This window comes from Pseudoliparis swirei, chromosome 23, assembly GCF_029220125.1.
Source record: "Pseudoliparis swirei isolate HS2019 ecotype Mariana Trench chromosome 23, NWPU_hadal_v1, whole genome shotgun sequence".
Classification (NCBI taxonomy): Eukaryota; Metazoa; Chordata; class Actinopteri; order Perciformes; family Liparidae; genus Pseudoliparis; species Pseudoliparis swirei.
This window is the reverse complement of record NC_079410.1, coordinates 23,231,841-23,244,353: the sequence shown is the minus strand read 5'-3', so window position 1 is coordinate 23,244,353 and position 12,513 is coordinate 23,231,841. Positions and strand designations below refer to the sequence as shown.

General features: G+C 52.8%; 1 protein-coding gene across 4 annotated transcripts; it reads right to left on the bottom strand.

The window, feature by feature from the left end:
• Positions 1 to 86: 86 nt before the first annotated feature.
• Positions 87 to 11,145, bottom strand: wipi1 (WD repeat domain, phosphoinositide interacting 1). Of its 4 annotated transcripts, none has more exons than XM_056406661.1 (14): positions 10,801 to 11,145; positions 9,285 to 9,367; positions 8,687 to 8,853; positions 7,533 to 7,629; positions 7,340 to 7,437; positions 6,336 to 6,428; positions 5,764 to 5,834; positions 5,403 to 5,510; positions 4,865 to 5,044; positions 4,641 to 4,748; positions 3,370 to 3,509; positions 2,781 to 2,881; positions 1,590 to 1,681; positions 87 to 253 (listed from the first exon to the last, which is right to left on the bottom strand). In XM_056406661.1, the coding sequence occupies exons 1-13, from the start codon at positions 10,896 to 10,898 to the stop codon at positions 1,631 to 1,633; spliced, it is 1,395 nt and encodes a 464-aa protein (XP_056262636.1). In that variant the 5' UTR covers positions 10,899 to 11,145; the 3' UTR covers positions 87 to 253; positions 1,590 to 1,630. The 4 variants fall into 4 exon arrangements, with proteins under 4 accessions (XP_056262636.1, XP_056262635.1, XP_056262634.1 ...); XM_056406660.1 differs by having other exon boundaries at positions 87 to 256; positions 1,602 to 1,681; XM_056406659.1 differs by having other exon boundaries at positions 1,602 to 1,681.
• Positions 11,146 to 12,513: the final 1,368 nt, after the last annotated feature.

Genomic DNA, 12,513 nt, shown 5'->3' with positions numbered 1-12,513 from the left:
CAATTCGGGATCAAAATGACTAACGATTCATCATGAACTCAAATATTATTAAAGAAAAGGAATGTTGGATCAATAAAGCAACAAACTCAAATGTGTGTCAAGTTTAATGCCGTTGAGCCCGAGGTCGAGGTGGAGGTTGAGGTGGAGGTCGAGGTCGGGGTGGAGGTCGAGGTCGTGTTCCTGAACCGGACGACTGAGATACGTCCTCAACAGTCAGGATGTGAGACGAGAAGCTGGAGTAGGTTCTGAGGTTCTGCTGAACAGAACCACCTCGTAATGTTACTGTTGATCATGAGAAAGACTTGTTGTCTGTCCGTCTGTCTGCCCATCCGTCTGCCTGTCAGTCTGTCCATCCATCTGCCTGTCAGTCTGCGCATCCATCTGCCCATCCGTCTTCCCGCCTGTCTGCCCATCCATCAGTCTGCCTGTCCGTCTGCCCATCCGTCTGCCCGCCTGTCTGCCCATCCGTCCGCCCGTCCGTCTGCCTGTCAGTCTGCGCATCCGTCCGTCTGCCCATCCGTCTGTCCATCCGTCTGCCTGTCAGTCTGCGCATCCGTCCGTCTGCGCATCCGTCCGTCTGCCCGCCTGTCTGCCCATCCATCCGTCTGCCCGTCCGTCTGCCCGTCAGTCTGCGCATCCGTCCGTCTGCCCATCCGTCTTCCCGTCTGTCTACCCATCCATCTGTCTGCCTGTCAGTCTGCGCATCCGTCCGTCTGCCCATCCGTCTGTCCATCCGTCTGCCTGTCAGTCTGTGCATCCGTCCGTCTGCCTGTCAGTCTGCGCATCCGTCCGTCTGCCCGCCTGTCTGCCCATCCATCCGTCTGCCCGTCAGTCTGCGCATCCGTCCGTCTGTCCATCCGTCTGCCCATCCGTCTTCCCGTCTGTCTGCCCATCCATCTGTCTGCCTGTCAGTCTGCGCATCCGTCCGTCTGCCCATCCGTCTGTCCATCCGTCTGCCTGTCAGTCTGTGCATCCGTCCGTCTGCCCGTCCGTCTGCCCATCCGTCTGCCTGTCAGTCTGCGCATCCGTCCGTCTGCCCATCCGTCCGTCTGCCCGCCTGTCTGCCCATCCATCCATCTGCCCGTCCGTCTGCCCGTCAGTCTGTGCATCCGTCCGTCTGCCCGTCCGTCTGCCCATCCGTCTGCCTGTCAGTCTGCGCATCCGTCCGTCTGCCCGCCTGTCTGCCCATCCATCCATCTGCCCGTCCGTCTGCCCGTCAGTCTGTGCATCCGTCCGTCTGCCCGTCCGTCTGCCCGTCCGTCTGCCCGTCCGTCTGCCCGTCAGTCTGCGCATCCGTCCGTCTGCCCGTCCGTCTGCCTGTCAGTTTGCGCATCCGTCCGTCTGCCCATCCGTCTGTCCATCCGTCTGCCCATCCGTCTTCCCGTCTGTCTGCCCATCCATCTGTCTGCCTGTCAGTCTGCGCATCCGTCCATCTGCCCATCCGTCTGTCCATCCGTCTGCCTGTCAGTCTGTGCATCCGTCTGCCTGTCAGTCTGCGCATCCGTCCGTCTGCTCATCCGTCTGACCGTCTGTCTGCGTGTCTTTCTGCCAATCCGTCTGCCCGTCCATCTGCCCATCTGTCTACCTGCCTGTCTGCCTACCCGTTCGTCTGCCCGTCTGTCCTCCACCCTCAGCAGCGCCGGGCCGGGCCTCCTCCGGTCCCGTCTCGGCACCAATTAATCTGAACACAGAACACAGCCGTTAATCATGGCTCCCACCGAGTCCTGGGTTACAGAGACAACAACAACAGAACTACAACAAGACAACAACAACAGGACCACAACAGAACAACAGGACAACAACAGGACAACAACATAACTACAACAAGACAACAACAGAACAACAACAGAACTACAACAGGACAACAACATAACTACAACAAGACAACAGGACAACAACAGAACTACAACAAGACAACAACAGGACAACAACAGGACAACAGGACAACAACAGAACAACAACAAGACAACAGAACAACAGGACAACAACAAGACAACAACAGAACAACAACAAGACAACAACAGAACAACAACATAACTACAACAAGACAACAACATAACTACAACAAAACAACAGGACAACAACATAACTACAACAAGACAACAGAACAACAGGACAACAACAGGACAACAACATAACTACAACTACAACAGAACTACAACAGGACAACAACAGAACTACAACAAGACAACAACAGAACTACAACAGGACTACAACAGGACAACAACAGGACATTTGTGATGTCACATGTTTACTCTGCAGTCACAGAATCATCCACTCGGTGAACCTTGAGCTGTGTGACTACTGCAGATCAGGAGGTAAGAACAGCTGATTGGTGTTTACTTCACTTGGACTCTGAGACAAATAGAAGAAGAAGAAGAAGAAGAAGAAGAAGACCTGCTCCCTATGAGGGACTCATTCTAATGAAATTTAGTTCCAGCTGATTACTATGAAAATATATTTACACTAAATAACTCCACAGTTGTCCTTGAAGTTACATTATATATGTTTTATTTGTGATCAAAAGGCTCAACATGCTTCTCTCCCGCTGCATGTTCACGAGTACAATGACTGCAGATGTCAAACCTCTGTGTGTATAGAGTCCACCACAGGACCACGGGGCTCCCTGTGGTGAAGCTGTGAGTGGATGGAGTGGGACGTGTGTAAACACATGGCGTCCAGAGCTCCGCCCACAGGTCCCCGCTCTGTGGGTCCTGTGGGCGGAGCTCCGGCTCTACACCTGCAGCGCTATTGGACAGTTAGCACTTCTGGATGCTCACAGGAGGAAACTCGTTCTCGTCATCCAGACACACGGGACCGGCGGCCAGCTCGTGCTCCGGGATGACCTCGCCCCTCTTTGCTCCGCCGTCTTCAGAGTAGCCTGGGTAGGAAGGAGGAGACACGTCGTCACCTCCAGGACACAGGAGACAACTGACCCCCTCTACCGCCTCAACATTTAATCACTTCAGATCTTCCCAGTTTCAGAGCATGAAGACTGAAGTCAACTTTGTATCCACCAGGTCTTAAACATGCACGACTCCTCTGGTTGTATAGAAGTCCATGCTTCATGTGTTAAGGCTGTATTCTCTCTCCTGACCACCAGGGGCGCCTCTGGTTGTATAGAAGTCCATGCTTCATGTGTTAAGGCTGTATTCTCTCTCCTGACCACCAGGGGGCGACTCCTCTGGTTGTATAGAAGTATATGCTTTATGTGTTAGAGCTGTATTCTCTCTCCTGACCACCAGGGGCGCCTCTGGTTGTATAGAAGTCCATGCTTCATGTGTTAAGGCTGTATTCTCTCTCCTGACCACCAGGGGGCGACTCCTCTGGTTGTATAGAAGTCCATGCTGAGGCATGCGTGTGACTCACCGGTGAGGGTTGCCGTGACGGGGCCCGAGGCCGGTAAGGCAGCGGTCGCAGCGTAGGATGGACAGGCCTGTTCTGGCCCTGTGACCTCTGACCCCTCTGCCTCCGATCCTTCACCCTGATCACCACCGGCACCGAAAAGCCTGAGAGAGGAAGAGAAGGAAGCAAGAACACAACTTCATCTGGTGCTCAAGACTCAGTGGCTCCGACCTTCAGACTCTGAGCTGTGTGGAGAGTCAACCTGCCGACATCCGTCTCAGAGGTCAGAGGTCAGAGGTGAAGCTTGAGAGGGGTTGCTGGTTGTTTTTTTAATGGTTTATTTAATAAGGGACAGGGCACATTGATAAAAACATTTCAGTAAATGTGCCAGTTAGCCAAGAGGCTATTTTTCATCTGTAGTCCCAATGATGTTAAGAACAAACCTGAAAACATAAGATTACAAATACAATCTACAGACAAAGCAAATAAAAGAAGGGAGAACAATGTTAAAATGGACAGAATAAAAACATCACATCAGAGACACAACGCATACAGAATAAATGAAATATACAATCAGTTGAACGACAAGAGAAGATTTCTTGGGATTTCTACAAGATCTGGACCCGAAGCTGCTTTTAAATTTATGGACTAGCTGGACAATCTAATGACCTTCTGCTAACACGTCCATTCACACTCTTTATTCAGAGAACGTACACACACACACACACACACACACACACACACACACACACACACACACACACACACACACACACACACACACACACACACACACACACACACACACACACACACACACACACACTACGCCGTTAGCCACGTTAGCTCATCCAGCGGCGTTCACTGTCATCCATCCATTCGATTTTTTTAGTCTCACCTGTGTGTGTGTGTGTCTCATGTGTCTCACCTGTGTGTGTGTCTCACCTGTGTGTGTCTCACCTGTGTGTGTCTCACCTGTGTGTGTGTGTGTCTCATGAGTCTCACCTGTGTGTGTGTCTCACCTGTGTGTGTCTCACCTGTGTGTGTGTGTCTCATGTGTCTCACCTGTGTGTGTGTCTCACCTGTGTGTGTGTGTGTGTGTGTCTCATGTGTCTCACCTGTGTGTGTGTCTCACCTGTGTGTGTCTCACCTGTGTGTGTGTCTCACCTGTGTGTGTCTCACCTGTGTGTGTGTCTCACCTGTGTGTGTGTCTCACCTGTGTGTGTGTGTGTCTCATGAGTCTCACCTGTGTGTGTGTCTCACCTGTGTGTGTGTCTCACCTGTGTGTGTCTCACCTGTGTGTGTGTGCCGCCGTGCACTCGCCCCCCTCCAGGGGGTCCACGTTGTAGATGAGCAGCTGGCCGTCGGCCGTGGCCACCAGCAGCCGTGGAAGCTTCTGGATGCTGCCACACCAGAGAACACAGGCAATGACTCCAGGTGTGTGTGTGTGTCGGGGTCGATACCGTGAAGAACCCCCAGGGGGCGCCAGAGAGGCGGCCGTGTGAGGCTCAGGACTCACATGGCCAGGCTGCAGATGTTCCTCTGGGCCGACGCCCCCAGGTGGACGGTGGCGAAGGCGCGGTCCTGGCTCATCATGCCGGACACCTGGGCGGGCAGGTAGCTGCTGGCCGCCAACAACATCTTCCCCACGTAGGCCGTCCAGCTGGAGGCCTCGTCCCCCCCGCTGCACACAGAGCACCTGTGGTGAGGACCGTGGGACCGTGGGCCTCACCGGGCCACACAGACAGGTTGGCACACAGCGGAGCCTTCTTAGGTGTAGCAACCGCCCAGGGACAGGTAACCCACACCTGTTACACGCTACTGTGTGTGTGTGTATATATGTATGTGTGTGTGTGTATATATATGTATGTGTGTATGTGTGTGTCTGTGTGTGTGTGTATATATATGTGTGTGTGTGTGTCTGTGTGTCTATGTGTGTGTGTGTCTGTTTGTATGTGTGTGTATATATATATGTGTGTGAATGTGTGTGTGTGTGTCTGTGTGTCTATGTGTGTGTGTGTGTGTCTGTTTGTATGTGTGACTGTGTGTGTGTGTACCTTGGCCCCAGCTGCTCCAGTTTAAAGATGTGTACTGTCTCTGTGTTGCTGGACGCACAGAGGAAGAGTCCGTCTGGGCTGAAGGACAGAGAGCTGATACTGACATACCTGAGAGAGACACACACACACACACACACACACACATGAGGATTCATCTCTCAGTGTGTGTGACCTATTGAGGGAGACTTCACTGCTCATGTCCTCAGGGCCGAAAACTATGATCACCGTTATGTCAAAAGTTATAAATGTTCTATGTGTTCGGAGAGATTCAGTTTATTTATCACGCGGTGCAGGTTCTGTGGACCGGGTGCCGGTTCTGTGGACCGGGTGCACATCTTTTGGGCTGCGGTTGAACTCTGACCTCTTCATGCCCCGGCGGAACTCAAACAGACGCAGGCCCTCGGGTACGGAGAACACTCGGATCACGGTGCCCTGTAAGACAGAACCTGGATCAGAACCTGGATCAGAACCTGGATCAGGACCTGGATCAGGACCTGGATCAGGACCTGGACCTGGGTCCATCAGTATGAAGCGTCTTGCTCGAGGACACATCGGCGAGGGCGGCATTGAACCGCCGACCCCCTGATCGACAGAGCGCCCCAGGTCCATGTGTCCTGGACTCCCCGGTGTACGACGTGTGAATGTTCACTACTCCTTCTGTCCACTAGAGGAGCTCTGACACGGTGGCTCCACGATGACGAGCAGACCCACGAGGATGAAGGTGGACAGAGGGGGGGACTACACACTACGCCTGGCTTAAAGATGGAGATGGTGTCAGAGTGATGGAGGTGACGGGGACATCAGTGTCATGTGACGGCCTGGCGGCGAGACTCGAGGCGATGAGGAGAACTCGCCCTCTGTGACCTCGAGCCTGACCTCCTGAGCGAGGCTGTGAAGGCCGTCAGTCTCATGGTCCACAGGGAGCGTGCTTACCCTCTCAGAGGCGCTGGCGAGTCTGGTGGCCGAGGCGTTGAAGGCGAGCGCCGCCAGAGGACTGTCGTGAGCCGGGATCATGGTCACGGTGTTCTGGAGGGAGCGAGAGGAAGAGCGTCACTCTGAGGTCACTCTGAGGTCCCTGAGGTCACTTTGAGGTCACTCTGAGGTCACTCTGAGGTCACTCCGAGGTCACTGAGGTCACTCCGAGGTCACTGAGGTCACTCTGAGGTCCCTGAGGTCACTTTGAGGTCACTTTGAGGTCACTCCAAGGTCACTGAGGTCACTCTGAGGTCCCTGAGGTCACTTTGAGGTCCCTCTGAGGTCCCTCTGAGGTCCCTGAGGTCACTCTGAGGTCCCTGAGGTCACTCTGAGGTCTCTGAGGTCACTGAGGTCACTGAGGTCACTTTGAGGTCACTCTGAGGTCCCTGAGGTCACTGAGGTCACTTTGAGGTCACTCTGAGGTCCCTGAGGTCACTTTGAGGTCCCTGAGGTCACTCTGAGGTCACTTTGAGGTCACTCTGAGGTCTCTGAGGTCACTCTGAGGTCTCTGAGGTCACTTTGAGGTCACTCTGAGGTCACTTTGAGGTCACTCTGAGGTCACTCTGAGGTCACTCTGGTCACTGAGGTCACTCTGAGGTCACTCTGAGGTCACTTTGAGGTCACTTTGAGGTCACTTTGAGGTCACTCTGAGGTCACTGAGGTCACTCTGAGGTCACTCTGAGGTCCCTGAGGTCACTCTGAGGTCCCTGAGGTCACTCTGAGGTCACTCTGAGGTCCCTGAGGTCCCTGAGGTCTCTGAGGTCACTCTGAGGTCCCTGAGGTCACTCTGAGGTCACTGAGGTCACTTTGAGGTCACTGAGGTCCCTGAGGTCACTCCAAGGTCACTCTGAGGTCACTCTGAGGTCACTTTGAGGTCACTCTGAGGTCCCTGAGGTCACTCCAAGGTCACTCTGAGGTCACCTCCATGGCGCCGGTACCTCCTCTGCAGAGAGGCGTCTCACCAGGTTGTTGGCATCGTACACCACGATCTCCCCGACGGTGGCGCTGCCGGGGTACGCCAGGTAGGAGTTGGAGTGGTTGATGGAGAGAGCACAGAGACCTGCGAGAGGGTAGAACCAACCGGGTCAGCGGAGGAGGGGTCAGGGGGGTCAGGGTCATGTCCTGTGACGGGGGCTCTCGGTGTGGACCTCTCACCTGAGGGGTTGGACGGCGTGCTGAGCAGAGTCTTGAGCAGCTTCATGTCTTTGATGTTGTGGATGTAGATGGATTCATCCAGGCAGACCACCAGCCTCTGAAGACACAGCAGACCTCAGGTCAGACACGCAGGCGGGGCCGGCTGGGAACTCCCTCCTGGCCACAAGGGGGCGACTCCTATGGTTGTATAGAAGTCTCCGCTTCATGTGTTAAAGCTGCATTCTCTCTCCTGACCACCAGGGGGCGACTCCTATGGTTGTATAGAAGTCTATGCTTCATGTGTTAAAGCTGCATTCAATCTCCTGACCACCAGGGGGCGACTCCTATGGTTGTATAGAAGTCTATGCTTCATGTGTTAAAGCTGCATTCTCTCTCCTGACCACCAGGGGGCGACTCCTATGGTTGTATAGAAGTCTCTGCTTCATGTGTTAAAGCTGCATTCTCTCTCCTGACCACCAGGGGGCGACTCCTATGGTTGTATAGAAGTCTATGCTTCATGTGTTAAAGCTGCATTCTCTCTCCTGACCACCAGGGGGCGACTCATCTGGTTGTATAGAAGTCTATGCTTCATGTGTTAAAGCTGCATTCTCTCTCCTGACCACCAGGGGGCGACTCCTCTGGTTGTATAGAAGTATATGCTTCATGTGTTAAAGCTGCATTCTCTCTCCTGACCACCAGGGGGCGACTCATCTGGTTGTATGGAAGTCTATGCTTCATGTGTTAAAGCTGCATTATCTCTCCCGACCACCAGGGGACTCCTCTGGTTGTATAGAAGTATATGCTTCATGTGTTAAAGCTGCATTCTCTCTCCTGACCACCAGGGGGCGACTCATCTGGTTGTATGGAAGTCTATGCTTCATGTGTTAAAGCTGCATTATCTCTCCCGACCACCAGGGGGCGACTCCTCTGGTTGTATAGAAGTCTATGCTTCATGTGTTTAAGCTGCATTATCTCTCCTGACCACCAGGGGGCGACTCATCTGGTTGTATAGAAGTCTATGCTTCATGTGTTAAAGCTGCATTCTCTCTCCTGACAACCAGGGGGCTCCTCTGGTTGTATAGAAGTCTATATAATGACTCTACTTGATTCATGACCTCAGTCGACATTGTAAACATGGGTCTCGGAGTGATGCATGCTGGGATGCCTGTGCTCGCCTGTCGGTTGAGCTTGACGGACAGGACGTGCTCGGGGTAGCTGTGGCTGCAGATCTCCGTGCCCTTCTTGAAGTGGTAGATGTCCATGCGGCGCGGCGTGGAGACGCTCACCACCACCACCAGGCTGCTGGAGAACAGACGCTCCACGATGTACACCTCTGGACTCTCTGTGGGGGGCAGACAGACAGGCAGAGAGACAGACAGACAGAGAAACAGAGAGAGAGACAGACAGAGAAACAGAGAGAGAGACAGACAGAGAAACAGAGAGACAGAGAGAGAGACAGAGAAACAGAGAGAGAGACAGACAGAGACACAGACAGAGAGAGAAACAGAGAAACAGAGAGAGAGAGAGACAGAGAAACAGACAGAGAGAGAAACAGAGAAACAGAGAGACAGAGAGACAGAGAAACAGACAGAGAGAGAAACAGAGAGAGAGACAGACAGACAGAGAGAGAGAGAGAGAGAGACAGACATAGAGAGAGACAGAGAGATAGAGAGACAGACGGACAGACAGGCAGACGGACAGACGGACAGTGTTTTCTATCAGCAGTGTCGGCCATGTTTCTCTTGTCCACCAGGGGGCGCTGCTGGTACTGACCGCTCTCATGGACACAGTCCAGCGTCTCCACGGCGGTCAGAGAGAACAGCTTGTAGCCCGTCTGCATCCCCACAGCCAGAGACCTGCACACAGAGACCGGGTCAGGCAGCGCGGCGGCAGCGGGAGGTGCGTGGCGTGACGTAGCGTGATGTGGAGTGACGTGATGTGGCGTGACGTAGCGTGATGTGGCATGGCGTAGCTTGGTGTAGCGTAGCGTGGCGTAGCTTAGCGTGACGTTACGTGACGTAGCATGATGTGGCGTGACGTGGTGTTACGTGACGTAGCGTGATGTAGCGTGACGTAGCGTGATGTAACGTGACGTAGCGTGACGTAGCGTGATGTAGTGTGACGTAGCGTGATGTAGTGTGACGTAGTGTGACGTAGTGTGACGTAGCGTGATGTGACGTAGCCTGATGTGACGTAGTGTGACGTAGCGTGATGTAGCGTGACGTAGCGTGATGTGACGTAGTGTGACGTAGCGTGACGTAGCGTGATGTAGCGTGACGTAGCGTGACGTAGCGTGACCTTTCACAGGACTCATGACAGTCGCCATGACAGTCTCTCCTCTTCATGGCGACTCAACCTGTTTGTGTATTTTTCCAGCGATCATTGTCTGGATGTCCCGTGTGTTGTCATGACGACGGGTCCTTCCGGTCTCACGACACTCCTTGCCTCACGTCTCACTTCTCTGTGTTTAAGCTGACCCGTGTCTGGAGGAACGAGGAATCCACACACAGCCTTTCTTTCACAAATTCCTGCGCTTATCCCTGCATGACTCAGCGCTTTCCCCAGATTCTGCTGTGTCAGCGTCCTGTGTGGAGGCCCTGAGCTGAACATCAACAACATCAGGGTTCATCAAGAGGTCAAGAAGAGCTCAGCAACGTACGAGGACCGCCCCTCTCCGTGGTCAAGGCAATGACAACACCGGGTGTTACCATGGTTACGCTGGGCAGATTGAAGGGCTGAAACCAGGGGAGCAGAGAGACCCGAAGCCCGGACACGTCTCATCATCAGAATATAGACACTAGATTATGAACACTGTTTGTTATTACACTGTTAGAACACAGTGATACAGAAGAGGATCTTTTTGTAGTCCATCTTTTGAACATTGTAGTTTCAGCGCTGCAGAATGACGTCACTGACATCCGTAGCATCATATCCCCGTAGGTTAGTAGAAGTCGTTTCCTAACTCCTCGCGAACTCTCCTTCCCTTCGTTCCTTGACCCCGCGACGTGTCCTCCAGGACAAGTGGTTAGGAATAGAGGTTAGGAGGTCATGTGTGTGACTACCCCAGCCTCCAGACCGCAGCACTATGACGTCACTGGGGTCCTCGCACTGCTCTGGTGCTGACAGCGAGGTGTCGCGTTGGTGCACTGTCCCTTTAAGAGAGTGAAGCCCTGTTTGAATGCAGCGTTCTGGTTCCAGGGACTAAAGCGCATTGCGAAGCCTCGTGATATGGTTCACATCGAATTGGTCTCTGGGGACCCCCCAGCTGTGGGTCCTCCTGCTTACTCACGTGGAGTCTTGGTTGAAGGAGGCGCAGCCGGCCCGCGGCCCGGGTCCATCCGGCCCGCCGGGCCCACTGGACACACCGGACCCCTCTCCGGTCTCCATCCCAGTGCCCGGCGTCCTCCCGCCCTCCCCCCGCCCTGGATCGGAGGCCTGGGATCGGCTGCACCTCTTCGCTCGATGTCGGCGGAAGACGGATCCAATGTGGAAGAAACGTGCCCCGCGTGACGTTCAGGTGAGCTCGGAGCTCCAAGCTCCGCGGGGGGCGGGCGTTCAGGTCCTCTGCCGGGAGGCAGGAGGTCGGTTATCCAGAACCCGGAGCAACAGACGGGACCAGAAGCAAAACAAGAACAGCTGACGGCATTACGTCACAGCGTAGCGGCTCCCGATTGGCTGTAGTGAGACCACGTGGTCGCTGGCTCCTCTTCTGATTGGTCGGTTGTAGAGCAATGTGTTTTTATTGGCCCGTAGTGCGGAGTTGGTGGTGTTTATGTCTGCCCACACACTGTTGACACTTTAGAAAGACTTATAGAGAGTTATTTAAGGGTTATCAGTCTAAAGGGTTATTTGACACACCTGGACGTTACTGGTGACTTCCTGCTACACAGCATGTGTGTGTGCACCGTCACCTGTTGGTCACACACTCAGCAGGTGGAACAACACCAGTGGTAATTAAATTAGGTAACTTAATTATATGCATATATTTGAATAATGGACAAAAGAGTGAAAGAAGAGAGAAGCAGACAAAGGTCGTGACCCGTGGAGGACGGAGCTAACAGACGTCCTCCATCAGACCTTCATCAGACCTTCATCAGTCCTCCATCACGCCTCCATCAGTCCTCCATCACGCCTCCATCAGTCCTCCATCAGACCTTCATCAGTCCTCCATCAGGACGCGCTGGTGTTCTGTTAGAGAGCTGCTCTGTAGGTTATGGCTTTATATGGCAGTATACATGTGATGGATATGACAACATGAGGAAGACTCAACCTACTGCTCATGATGCAACAACTTAGATGCAATAATGTTCAACTTTAATCTTAAACTCAGATGAATTCAATTCAGTTTATTTAATGTAGCCCAACATCACAAATTATAAACTCCCCTCAGAGGAGATTTACAATCTGTACACATAGACATCCCTGACCTTTGACCTTTGACCTCACATCGGATCAGGTACAACTCCCAAGACATAGAAAAAAACCTTTCAGGGTAAAAAAGGTAAGACGCCTTCAGAAGAGAACAGAGGAGGATCAACAGATGTCATGTGACCAGATGAACAATAGATGTCATGTGACCAGATGAACAATAGATGTCATGTGACCAGATGAACAATAGATGTCGTGTGACCAGATGAACAATAGATGTCATGTGACCAGATGAACAATAGAGGTCGTGTGACCAGATGAACAATAGATGTCGTGTGACCAGATGAACAATAGATGTCATGTGACCAGATGAACAATAGAGGTCGTGTGACCAGATGAACAATAGATGTCGTGTGACCAGATGAACAATAGATGTCATGTGACCAGATGAACAATAGATGTCATGTGACCAGATGAACAATATATGTCATGTGACCAGGTGAACAATAGATGTCATGTGACCAGGTGAACAATAGATGTCATGTGACCAGATGAACAATAGATGTCATGAGACCAGATGAACAATAGATGTCATGTGACCAGATGAACAATAGATGTCATGTGACCAGGTGAA